General features: G+C 46.8%; 1 protein-coding gene across 1 annotated transcript in view; it reads right to left on the reverse strand.

Moving 5' to 3' along the window:
• The window catches only part of LOC112256836 (A-kinase anchor protein 6-like), a 234,614-nt gene that overhangs the window by 121,164 nt on the left and 99,280 nt on the right, over positions 1-14,170 (reverse strand). Inside the window, exon 5 of the mRNA XM_024430376.2 lies at positions 3,015-3,137. Coding sequence (XP_024286144.1) covers positions 3,015-3,137 — 123 coding nt within the window. The remainder of the gene's footprint in view (positions 1-3,014; positions 3,138-14,170) is intronic.

The raw sequence follows: 14,170 nt of genomic DNA on the forward strand, positions 1-14,170 counted from the left end.
TGCTTAACTGATTTGAGTCTTTTTAAAAACATTGCAAAAATGGCCAAAAGAAATCCCTCGCGGGCCAACCACTGTGCTACAGTATACAGTTCCTGGATTTGGAGCCCCTCGCTCCTCTCAGGCTCAGGTGAGAGGACTGTCATCCCCACATCACATCACACATACAGACAGACAGGGCAGGGACGTCATCTCACTGAAACAGAGGGAAGGACAGAGGGAGAGAGGGAAGAACCAACCCACGGGGAGGAGGTTCACACACAAACACACAACATTAAAGAGGTTAGAGGTGAGCTGGGAGGTAGGAAGGCTAAGGTAGGAAAAGTATTGGCTCACTCAAGCCAGAGGTGGAGATACCTGGCTACTGTCATAATAATAACAGACTAAAAAGTGACCTGCAAGGCATTTTATCTCCAATTCTATTTGATCAGATAATTTTTTGTGTTGGCATTACCATATTTCTGAGTAGCGTATCGTATAACTAAATGGGATGACATTGAGATCTGACATTGAAATACCAATTTCAAAGCAGCCGGCTGCAATTGTATTTAATTTAATCAGTAGGGCCTTTGTAATAATGATTATCCAATAGCACTTTTTTACAAAAGTGATGCTTGAGAGAAAGGGAGAAAGAGAGAGAGAGAAGGGGGCTGTATCTAACTTCCTGTGTATTCTGTCTGTGTATTAAGGGGTTTGACACCCACTGGCGAGTGTCCCCCCCTTCCCCCACCCACCCCTCTCTCTCTCTAACTATGGGCCTCCTGACTGTTCATTTGCCACCATTGCAGAGTGGTGTCGTTAATGTGATTTAAAGAGCTGGATCGGCCATCAAGCTCAATCAATAGCCGTTTCATTTCACACCATCTCTCAATGCCTTCTAAAGAGGTGCCTGCTCGGCCCGGGCTCACAGACATCTCTCGTTACCGCTCTCACAGGGGCACCGGAAAGAGGCGCCTGCTCGGCCCAGGCTCACAGACATCTCGTTACCGCTCTCACAGGGGCACCGGAAAGAGGCGCCTGCTCGGCCCGGGCTCACAGACATCTCGTTACCGCTCTCACAGGGGCACCGGAAAGAGGTGCCTGCTCGGCCCGGGCTCACAGACATCTCGTTACCGCTCTCACAGGGGCACCGGAAAGAGGCGCCTGCTCGGCCCAGGCTCACAGACATCTCGTTACCGCTCTCACAGGGGCACCGGAAAGAGGCGCCTGCTCGGCCCGGGCTCACAGACATCTCGTTACCGCTCTCACAGGGGCACCGGAAAGAGGTGCCTGCTCGGCCCGGGCTCACAGACATCTCGTTACCGCTCTCACAGGGGCACCGGAAAGAGGCGCCTGCTCGGCCCGGGCTCACAGACATCTCTCTACCGCTCTCACAGGGGCACCGGAAAGAGGCGCCTGCTCGGCCCGGGCTCACAGACATCTCTCTACCGCTCTCACAGGGGCACCGCCTGCTCGGCCCGGGCTCACAGACATCTCTCTACCGTTCACCACCGGAAAGAGGCGCCTGCTCGGCCCGGGCTCACATCTCTCTACCGGGGCACCGGAAAGAGGCGCCTGCTCGGCCCGGGCTCACAGACATCTCTCTACCGCTCTCACAGGGGCACCGGAAAGAGGCGCCTGCTCGGCCCGGGCTCACAGACATCTCTCTACCGCTCTACCACCGCTCTCACAGGGGCACCGGAAGAGGCGCCTGCTCGGCCCGGGCTCACAGACATCTCTCTACCGCTCTCACAGGGGCACCGGAAAGAGGCGCCTGCTCGGCCCGGGCTCACAGACATCTCTTACCGCTCTCACAGGGGCACCGGAAGACATCTCTCTACCGCTCTCAGGGGCACCGCCTGCTCGGCCCGGGCTCACAGACATCTCGTTACCGCTCTCACAGGGGCACCGGAAAGAGGCGCCTGCTCGGCCCGGGCTCACAGACATCTCTCACAGACATCTCTCTACCGCTCTCACAGGGGCACCGGAAAGAGGCGCCTGCTCGGCCCGGGCTCACAGACATCTCTCTACCGCTCTCACAGGGGCACCGGAAAGAGGTGTCTGCTCGACATCTCGCCCGGGGCTCTCGGCCCGGGCTCACAGACATCTCTCTACCGCTCTCACAGGGGCACCGGAAAGAGGCGCCTGCTCGGCCCGGGCTCACAGACATCTCGTACCGCTCTCACAGGGGCACCGGAAAGAGGTGCCTGCTCGGCCCGGGCTCACAGACATCTCGTTACCGCTCTCACAGGGGCACCGGAAAGAGGAGCCTGCTCGGCCCGGGCTCACAGACATCTCGTTACCACTCTCACAGGGGCACCGGAAAGAAGCGCAGCTCGCCGCCTCGCTAAGCTAGACTCATTCAACCTCCCTCCACCCCCAATGCTACGTGCCAGCTGCAGCCTAAGACCAAACATCGAATTGGGAGCAGCTCCCCTCCACTCCCCTCCCCTGGAGCAGGGGGTGACTGAGGAAAACAAGTGTGCCTAGCAGGGCCCGTCTCAATCAATACTAACATGTGAAGCCCTTCCCAATAAAACATTACTACATCTTCCTTCCATCAAGATGATAAACTTGGCTGCCTGTTCCACAACAAACCTCTGATACTGATAGAAATATACAGTATATATACACAGAGAGTTTTGTACAAGATTAGGGATAAAATACAAATGCATGTGTACTGGGTGTTAGTGTTGTTGGCATGAAGAACAGAGTATACACATGTTTATATACCTATATAATTATGCAGAGATGCACTCAGCAGGGAGCTATGCAGAGGCATATTGGCTGGTCTCTCTGGATGTATGCAAAGTGTGTGTACGTGTGTGTGTGTGTGTCTGTCTGTCTGTTTGCGCATGTGTGTATGTGTTTGTGTGCACTTGCACATATGTTTGCTGTTGAGAGTGTGAGGACTTGTCAGGAAGCAGCACGTCTCTTTGTTTGTATTCATATGCAGTTATGAACTGTGCACGTTGTTGCATGTGAGCGCATGAGAGAGGGAGAGAGACAGTGTGTGTGACAGTGTGTGTGTGTGTCACCAGGTGTGTCTCCAGGTAGAGCTTGAGGCTGTCCATTTCAGCTTTGGGTGGCGTCCAGTTCTCTGTGGTCTCCAGGGCTTCCCTCAGCCAGCAGATAAACTCATCTAGTTTTTTCACAAAGCCCTGAGAGAGAAAGAGAAAGAGAGTCAACCTACAGCAGCAACTCTGGTTTTATTCTTGTTATTGTCATGTAATATTTCATCCCTTGAGTTAAAACAACCAACTTTAGGGTGAATTGAGGGTATACACAGTACACACACAAACAATGGGTTGATGGGGAAGATTTCCCATTAGTAACATGCCCTTGATCAGCTAGAGGTGCTTAGTCAAAGAGGGGATGAGAGGCTCGCTGTGTGGTGTGTGACTACTGCCATCCGCTGGTGAAGAAAGGCATCGACTTCATTAATTACTACCTCAGCTCTGTACATCCAGTGTTCACCCCCTGGTGTACAGTGTATGGATGCAGTAAAGCTTCACTCATTGTTCGGTGTTGGGTAATTCATGGCCCCAGAATTCAACATGATTATATTTCTCTCATTCTCCATGGCAGGCCTCCTGCTCATTATGTGACAGTGACGAAAATCCAAAATATTGATTTAAATGACCTCTTTTCAGATGTGGATAGAGCCCCAGTATGTATGTTTGCAGGGTCTGAGGCAGGGTCTGAGGCAGGGTCTTGGATTAAAGGCAGAGCTGGCAGGCTGGCACACAGGGTGTAGTATCAGTACCATCCTATTACCAGGGCCTGGATGGCGATACTAGTATAGTGGGCATAGCCAGGACCTTGCTCAGTCACTAACAAATACTCCCCCTCCTGCTCGATCTTCCTCTTTACCCCTCTCCCTTTTCCACCATAAAAAATATATTGCATTAATGTCTTGACTGTGTGCAGTAGGCTAGTCGTAAGCGGGCCATATTAGCCAGTGAGATATGCACATTACAGACACTGAGACTAGAACACAATTCCTCAGGACAAGGACATTATGTGCGTTTCCTTTTCATCCTCCCTCTCCACCAGTAAAGCTTTCAACCAAGATGAATACACAGCCCCTGGTGACAACAACCAAGATGAATACACAGCCCCTGGTGACAACAACCAAGATGAATACACAGCCCCTGGTGACAACAACCAAGATGAATACACAGCCCCTGGTGACAACAACCAAGATGAATATACAGCCCCTGGTGACAACAACCAAGATGAATACACAGCCCCTGGTGACAACAACCAAGATGAATACACAGCCCCTGGTGACAACAACCAAGATGAATACACAGCCCCTGGTGACAACAACCAAGATGAATACACAGCCCCTGGTGACAACAACCAAGATGAATACACAGCCCCTGGTGACAACAACCAAGATGAATACACAGCCCCTGGTGACAACAACCAAGATGAATACACAGCCCCTGTGACAACAACCAAGATGAATACACAGCCCCTGGTGACAACAACCAAGATGAATACACAGCCCCTGGTGACAACAACCAAGATGAATACACAGCCCCTGGTGACAACAACCAAGATGAATACACAGCCCCTGGTGACAACAACCAAGATGAATACACAGCCCCTGGTGACAACAACCAAGATGAATACACAGCCCCTGGTGACAACAACCAAGATGAATACACAGCCCCTGGTGACAACAACCAAGATGAATACACAGCCCCTGGTGACAACAACCAAGATGAATACACAGCCCCTGGTGACAACAACCAAGATGAATACACACCCCTGGTGACAGATGAATACACAGCCCCTGGTGACAACAACCAAGATGAATACACAGCCCCTGGTGACAACAACCAAGATGAATACACAGACCCTGGTCGCAACAGCATTAACGGCAGGGCTTAGCTTGTCACAGAATGGGTTTATGGGCCAATGTAATGCGCCAGGCAGGCAGGAGGAAAAGCGTATGAATAACATGAATGAGCAACATCCCTTCTCTTCCCATCCATCCCCTCTAAACTTCTCTCAGGGAAAAAGAGAGAAAGACAGGTGGAGAGTAGAAAAAGGAAGACTGAAAAAAGACAGCGGTATAGAGGGATGGAGAGTGAGAGAAAGGCAGACTTCAAGGAATGGAAAGCGAAAGAGCAAGAAAGAGTGAGAGAGAGAGAGGGATAGAGGGAAGGAAGGCTCTGCTCGTCTGTGGCGTCACACTTGACTAGGCCCCTGAGAAACCCCCAGTAGAACCTTCAGCTGCCAGCTAGCTGTCTGTTGCCATGAGGATGAAGTCATCTCCAGAGGCCCGCATGCTAATGTATTCAATCACCTCCGTGTGTGACACATATCATCTCAGGTGGCGCGCCTGGCTGCCTCTCTCTCAGCCCCATAGCCTCACAGCCTGGCTGCCTCTCTCTCAGCCCCATAGCCTCACAGCCTGGCTGCCTCTCTCTCAGCCCCATAGCCTCACAGCCTGGCTGCCTCTCTCAGCCCCATAGTCTCACAGCCTGGCTGCCTCTCTCTCAGCCCCATAGCCTCACAGCCTGGCTGCCTTTCTCTCAGCCCCATAGCCTCAAAGCCTGGCTGCCTCTCTCTCAGCCCCAAAGCCTCACAGCCTAGCTGACTCTCTCATAGCCTCAGCCTCTCTCTCAGCCCCATAGCCTCACAGCCTGGCTTCCTCTCTCTCAGCCCCATAGCCTCACAGCCTAGCTGACTCTCTCATAGCCTCAGCCTCTCTCTCAGCCCCATAGCCTCACAGCCTAGCTGACTCTCTCTCAGCCCCATAGCCTCACAGCCTGGCTGCCTCTTTGTCAGCCCCATAGTCTCACAGCCTGGCTGCTTCTCTCTCAGCTCCATAGCCTCACAGCCTGGCTGCCTCTCTCTCAGCCCCATAGCCTCACAGCCTGGCTTCCTCTCTCTCAGCCCCATAGCCATGGCTGCCTTTCTCTCAGCCCCATAGCCTCACAGCCTGGCTGCCTCTCTCTCAGCCCCATAGCCTCACAGCCTAGCTGACTCTCTCATAGCCTCAGCCTCTCTCTCAGCCCCATAGCCTCACAGCCTAGCTGACTCTCTCATAGCCTCAGCCTCTCTCTCAGCCCCATAGCCTCACAGCCTGGCTGCCTCCCTCGCAGCCCCATAGCCTCACAGCCTAGCTGACTCTCTCATAGCCTCAGCCTCTCTCTCAGTCCCAGCTTCAGCCCCAGCCTCTCTGTTAGACATAGCCCAAGGACAGCAGAGGAGAGAATGTGTTAATCCTCTGATTGTATGGAACCCATGGAGATGTCTGATTGGTAAATACATTTAATCCTATGTAATCGCCAAAGTGGCAACCTAAGCATCTAACAATCAGTAACAACCATTGGAAAGATACATGGCTGGTAGTACATTACAGAACTATAACAGCAAGCATTTGATTTCAATTAATTGTTTTCAATGCATGAAATGTATGCACTGCATATGCAACAAAATGCTGTTCTATTTTATATGTAGGCACTGTAGACGAGCCAAATATGAATTCTCTCACAGTCGTCATTCTCCATTCCTGCCAGGCGGTGGCATTAAAACCGCACTGTGCTATTCAGGCTTTACCAACAGGAGAGAATCCACTGTGTGGCTCACTGACAGACTGTGGAGATAAATAGTCAAAAGACTGAGTCTGCCTCCCAAAATGGCACCATATTCCCTATTTAGTGCACTACTTTTGACCAGGACCCCATAATGCTCTGGTCAAATGTAGTGCACCATATAAGGAATATTGTGTCATTTGGGACAAACAGAGTATTTTCATGGCATAATAGCTACAGTGTAAAACTACAGATAATATTCGATCATATATAGTGGAGAATGTTGATGCTAAAGGATTATACAATACTAGTTATGTCTAGGTAGTATTTATAGGCTGGCTCATAGTAACTCTACTAGCATTGACATTGTCCTGGAGACTGTGGAACAAGTGTCAGACAGACATCCCTGTGATGGCATGGCAGGATACCATGGAGTCATTCAGGACCGAGGCTCATCAGGGCTGAGGTTCTGTCACGATCGTCGTATGGAGGGGACCAAAGGGCAGTGTGGTGTGAATACATTCTTCTTTATTGAATGAAGAACATGAAGAACACTTAAACAAACAAAAAAACGACCGCTACATAAACACTGTGCTAACATGCAACATAACATAGACGATAACCCACAAAATACCCAAAGAAGATGGCTGCCTAAATATGGTTCCCAATCTGAGACAACGATAAACACCTACCTCTAATTGAGAACCAATCTAGGCAACCATAGACCTACAAAAACACCTAGATGGAAACAACCCCATAAATCTACAAAACCCCTAGACAGTGAAAACCTAGATGAGACAAAACACACATACCACCCTCATCACACCCTGACCTAACCAAAATATATAAAGAAAACAAAGAATACTCAGGTCAGGGCGTGACAGGTTCACTGACTATGGAGAATATAATATCACTACTTACTGTATGTGTTAAAGAATGGAATGAGTGTGTCTCTCTCTCTCTCTCCAAATAATACATTAGCACCCAGCTCCTTCATAGATTACATGCTCTTCATTATTTACCTAACGGTCTAATTGCATTACATGTGGATGAGAAACATGAACATGAGAGGGATTCAGGAGAAGGTTGCAGTGCATTGGTCAGTAGTTGAGGTTATTCTATGTGAGAGTAGAGAGAAGACCAGGGAGCGATGTGTTTCACTAAGCTTTTAATGTGCTAGCTGGCACTGGTTTTCGCTTTTTAATATCTCTGAATGTACTCTGTAGCTCTCCTGCGTTCATCTCTTTCTACAATAAGAATTGGATCAGAGCATACAGGTATGCAGCATGCTAAATGATCCTCAAAAGCAGGTTAGGCCATCTATGATGTATAGGTATTCAAAACTTGTCACAACCTTAATCCTCAGTCTGGCATGCTATGTGACATTGGAGGAAACCCGTCCTTGTTGTGTACTAATGCCGTATTACCATATGCAAGACGACAACAACAATTAATCTGTTCATAAATCACTTAATCAATACTGTAGCTGTCAGTATACAGCTGACCTTTGAAGATGTGTTGACATGCAAATGCATATTGACACCATCATTATGAACCAGAATGAATTAGCAACACTGTCTAGTTTGGGAATACATTAACTTTGGAGTCAATCGAGTGCTGGTAAAATGACCGTTTAACCATGTAACAGACGGTTATGGATGAATAACGGCATGAAAATTTAAAAAACCATCACAATTGTTGAGAAGATATATTGAGTTCACCACCACTTTCGCCCTCAGAACTGCCTCAATTGGTTGGGGCATGGACTCTACAGTTGTGTCAAGTTGGCTGGATGTCCTTTGGGTGGTGGACCATTCTTGATACACACGGGAAACTGTTGTGTGAAAAACCCGGCAGCGTTGCAGTTCTTGACACAAAACGGTGCACCTGTCACCTACTAGCATACCCTGTTCAAAGGCACTTAAATCTTTAGTCTTGCAAATTCACCCTCTGAATGGCACACATACACAATCCATGTCTCAATTGTCTCAAGGATTAAAAATCCTTCTTTAACCCGTTTCCTCGCCTTCTTCAACACGGATTAAAGTGGATATAACAGGTGACATCAATAAGGGATCAAAGCTTCACCTGGTCAGTCTGTCATGGAAAGAGCAGTTGTTCATAATGTTTTGTACACTCAGACCCCTTCCACATTTTGTTACGTTGCAGACTTATTCTAAAATGGATTAAATTAAATATTTTCCTCGTCAATCTACACACAATACCCCATAATGACAAAGCAAAAACTTTTTTTGTACATAGTGGTTAGAGCATTAGACTTGTAACCAAAAGGTTGCAAGATCAAATCCCCGAGCTAACATTGGCCGTGGGATGTTCAAAGTTACGGATATTTTTTTTAACATAATTAGTTAAATAAAGTCCACCTGTGTGCAGTTTAAGTGGCACATGATCTGTCACATGATCTCAGTATATATACACCTGTTCTGAAAGACCAAGAGACTGCAACACCACTAAGCAAGTGGCACCACTAAGCAAGTGGCACCATGAAGACCAAGGAGCTCTACAAACAGGTCAGGGACAAAGTTGTTGAGAAGTACAGATCAACCCTGATCTGTACTTCTCAACAACTTTGTCCCTGACCTGTTTGTAGAGCTCCTTGGTCTTCATGGTGCCACTTGCTTAGTGGTGTTGCAGTCTCTTGGTCTTTCAGTACAGGTGTATATATACTGAGATCATGTGACAGATCATGTGCCACTTAAATAAAGTCCACCTGTGTGCAGTTTAACTAATTATGTAACTTCTGAAGGTAATTGGTTGCACCAGATCTTATTTAGGAGCTTCATAGCAAAGGGGGTGAATATATATGCGCGCACTACTTTTCAGTTTTACATTTTTTTAAACATTTTTGAAACAAGTAAAAAAATATATTTCACTTCACCAATTGGACTATTTTGTATACGTCCATTACATGAAATCCAAATAAAAATAAATGTAAATTACAGGTTGTAATGCAACAAAATAGGAAAAACACCAAGGGGGATGAATACTTTTGCAAGGCACTGCAACTACGCAAATAAATGAAGAACAAATTCTTATTTACAAAGACGGCCTACCCCGGCCAAACCCGGACGATGTGGGCCAATTGTGCGCCGCCCTATGGGACTCATGGCCGGGTGTGATTCAGCCTGGATTCGAACCAGGGACTCTATGTCACGCCCTGGTCTAAGTATTTTGTGTTTTTCTTCATGTATTGGGTCAGGCCAGGGTGTGGCATGGGGTTTTTGTATTGTGGTGTGTTTTGTCTTGGGGTTTTGGTGTGTATGTATTGGGATTGTAGCTAGTGGGGTTATCTAGCAAAGTCTATGGCTGTCTGGAGTGGTTCTCAATCAGAGGCAGGTGTTTATCGTTGTCTCTGATTGGGAACCATATTTAGGCAGCCATATTCTTTGAGTTTGTCGTGGGTGATTGTCCTTAGTGTCGTTGTTCCTATCTCTTTATTTATTTACACAAGTATAGGCTGTTTCGGTTTTCGTTACGTTCTTTGTTTTGTAGTGTTTTGTGTTTATTCGTGTTTCAAGTTGTTCATTAAACATGGATCGCAATCTACACGCTGCATTTTGGTCCGACTATCCTTCACACCTGGAAAACCGTAACAAAAAGACACCTGTCTACAACCTCAAACAGTCACACTCCAAACTCCACTATGGCCAAGACCAAAGAGCTGTCAAAGGACACCAGAAACAAAATTGTAGACCTGCACCAGGCTGGGAAGACTGAATCTGCAATAGATAAGCAGCTTGGCTTGAAGAAATCAACTGTGGGAGCAATTATTAGGAAATGGAAGACATAGAAGACCACTGATAATCTCCCTCGATTTGGGGCTCCACGCAAGATCTCACTCCGTGGGGTCAAAATGATCACAAGAACAGTGAGCAAAAATCCCAGAACCACACGGGGGGACCTAGTGAATGACCTGCAGAGAGCTGGGACCAAAGTAACAAAGCCTACCATCAGTAACACACTACGCCGCCAGGGACTCAAATCCTGCAGTGCCAGACGTGTCCCCCTGCTTAAGTCAGTACATGTCCAGGCCCGTCTGAAGTTTGCTAGGGAGAATTTGGATGATCCAGAAGAAGATTGGGAGAATGTCATATGGTCAGATGAAACCAAAATATAACTTTTTGGTAAAAACTCAACTCGTCGTGTTTGGAGGACAATGAATGCTGAGTTGCATCCAAAGAACACCATACCTACTGTGAAGCATGGGGGTGAAAACATCATGCTTTGGGGCTGTTTTTCTGCAAAGGGACAAGGACGACTGATCCGTGTAAAGGAAAGAATGAATGGGGCCATGCATCGTAAGATTTTGAGTGAAAACCTCCTTCCATCAGCAAGGGCATTGAAGATGAAACGTGGCTGGGTCTTTCAGCATGACAATGATCCCAAACACACCGCCCGGGCAACGAAGGAGTGGCTTCGTAAGAATCATTTCAAGGTCCTGGAGTGGCCTAGCCAGTCTCCAGATCTCAACCCCATAGAAAATCTTTGGAGGGAGTTGAAAGTCCGTGTTGCCCAGCAACAGCCCCAAAACATCACTGCTCTAGAGGAGATCTGCATGGAGGAATGGGCCAAAATACCAGCAACAGTGTGTGAAAACCTTGTGAAGACTTACAGAAAATGTTTGATCTCTGTCATTGCCAACAAAAGGTATATAACAAAGTATTGAGATAAACTTTTGTTATTGACCAAATACTTATTTTCCACCATAATTTGCAAATCAATTCATTAAAAATCCTACAATGTGATTTTCTGGATTTTTTTTCTAATTTTGTCTGTCATATTTGAAGTGTACCTATGAAGAAAATTACAGGCCTCTCTCATCTTTTTAAGTGGGAGAACTTGCACAATTGGTGGCTGACTAAATACTTTTTTCCCCCACTGTATGTTAGAATGCTATTCATTGACTACAGCTCAGGGTTCAACACCATAGTGCCCTCAAAGCTCAGTAAGATACGGACGCTGGGACAAAACACCTCCCCCTGCAACTGGATCCTGGACTTCCTGACGGGCCGCCCCCAGGTGGTAAGGGTAGGAAGCAACACATCCGCCACGCTGATCCTCAACAGTGGGGCCCCACAGGGGTACGTGCTCAGTCCCTGATTGTGGACTACAGGAAAAGGAGGGCCGAGCAGTCCCCCATTCTCATCAACAGGGCTGTAGTGGAGCAGGTTTAGAGCTTCAAATTCCTTGGTGTCCACATCACCAACAAACTAACATGGTCCAACACCGTAAGACAGTCGTGAAGAAGGCACGACAAAACCTATTCTCCCTCAGGAGACTGAAAAGATTTGGCATGGGTCCGCAAAAGGTTTTACACCTGCACCATCGAGAGCATCCTGACGGATTGCATCACTGCCTGGTATGGCAACTGCTCGGCCTTTGACCGCAAGGCACTACAGAGGATAGTGCGAACGGCCCAATACATCACCGGGGCCAAGCTTCCTGCCATCCAGGACCTCTATACCTGGCGGTGTCAGAGGAAGGCCCTAAAAATTGCCAAAGACTCCAGCCACCCTAGTCATAGACTGTTCTCTCTGCTACAGCACGACAAGTGGTACTGGAGCGTCAAGTCTAGGTCCAAGAGTCTTCTAAACAGCTTCTACCCCCGAGCCATAAGACATCTTATCAAATGGCTACCCAGACTATTTTCATTGCCCCCCCCCCTTTTATGCTGCTGCTACTCTATGTTATTATCTAAGCATAGTCACTTTAATAACCCTACATGTACATATTACCTTGATTACCTCGACTTACTGGTGCCCCCAAACATTGACTCTGTACCAGTACCCCCTGTATATATTGCCCCACTATTGTTATTTACTGCTGCTCTTTAATTATTTCTTATTCTTATCTCTTACTTTTTTTAATGTATTTTCTTAAAACTGCATTGTTGGTTAAGGGCTTGTAAGTAAGCATTTCACTGTAAGGTCTACACCTGTTGTATTCGGTACATGTGACAAATAACATTTAATTTGATTTGAAACTGGCTCTTATGAGGACCGCCACAGGAAAGGAATACCCAGAGTTACCTCTGCTGCAGAGCATAAGTTCATTAAAGCTACCAGGCAAAATAAATGTTTCACAGAGTTCAAGTAGCAGACACATCTCAACATCAACTGTTCAGAGGAGACTGTGTGAATCAGGCCTTCATGGTCCAATTGCTGCAAAGAAACGACTACTAAAGGACACTAAGATAATAATAATAAGAAGAGACATTAGACCGGTGGAAATCTGTCCTTTGGTCTGATGAGTCCAACCGCCGTGTCTTTGTGAGACGCAGAGTAGGTGAACAGATGATCTCCAAGTGTGTGGTTCCCACCGTGAAGCATGGAGGAGAAGGTGTGCTGGTCATTGTCAACACCCAACACACCTCCAGGCTGTGTAGGGGCTATTTGACCAAGAAGAAGAGTGATGGAGGGCTGCATCAGATGACCTGGCCTCCACAATCACCTGACCTCAACCCAAATGAGGTGGTTTGGAATGAGGGAAGGAAAAGCAGCCAACAAGTGCTCAGCATATCTGGGACCTCCTTCAAGACTGTTGGAAAAGCATTCCAGGTGAAGTTGGTTGTGAGAATGTCAAGATTGTGTGAAGTTGTCATCAAGGCAAAGGGAGGATACTTTGAAGAATCTCAAATATAAAATATATTTTGATTTGTTTAACACTTTTTTGGTTACTACATGATTCCATATGTTATTTCATAGTTTTGATGTCTTCACTATTATTCTACAATGTAGAGCAAAAAAGAGCAAAAAATAAAGAAAAACCCTTGAATAAGTATGTGTGTCCAAACTTTGACCTGGTACAGTTTATGTGTATATGTGTATACTGTATGTGTTTATGTGTATATATGTGTGTGGTTTTTTTGTGGAACGAACAGCTGACTGAAGACGAGATGGCCGGGCATTCAAGATTTTGAGTCTGTTTTGTCCGTAACATGGACTCTTAAAAACGTAATGAAACTTTGTTTCTCCTTGCTGAAACAAGCAAAATAGTATTTGGTTGACTAGGCAACACCTCGCACAATGCATCAGCAGCTGCACACATAGAGATAGAATAAAATTAAACAGGTTTGGAACCTCTTAGCCTGGCAATTTGACTGGTAAACTCATGGTCAGTGTTATCCGGGATCCTTGGGACATCCCGACCCTAACCATAACCATAACCATTTTAAAATGTCAACTTCAATGGGATAGGGACGTCCCATGGATTCCGGACAGCACAGACCTTAAACTCAAGGGTACACTCGCAATGGCTGCCTGCCTGGTATTGTGATGCAATGATAATGTAGAAAGTTCATTAAAAATGATTTGAACTGATGTGGCTCATGCAATGTAATGTATGTTTTTGAAATGTAAGTTGAGTTTTATCAACAAATCAAAGCACATATTTTAGCATGTATTTTACTTCCTTCTTTGCCCAATATGGGTACACTCGCAAAGGCCTCCAGTCCACTAGGCATGAGAACAGTTATTCGAACACTCGAACGGACATTAATATTCAACTACTTGTGTGAGTATTACTTTTTACACCCCAAAAATGTAGAGGCCGATTTTAACACAGAAAAGGCTTTTCTACATATGTTTGTTTTGCAACTTGTGGACAAAATCTTCACAGCA

The sequence above is a fragment of the Oncorhynchus tshawytscha genome, linkage group LG08 (assembly GCF_018296145.1).
Source record: "Oncorhynchus tshawytscha isolate Ot180627B linkage group LG08, Otsh_v2.0, whole genome shotgun sequence".
NCBI classification, from domain to species: Eukaryota; Metazoa; Chordata; class Actinopteri; order Salmoniformes; family Salmonidae; genus Oncorhynchus; species Oncorhynchus tshawytscha.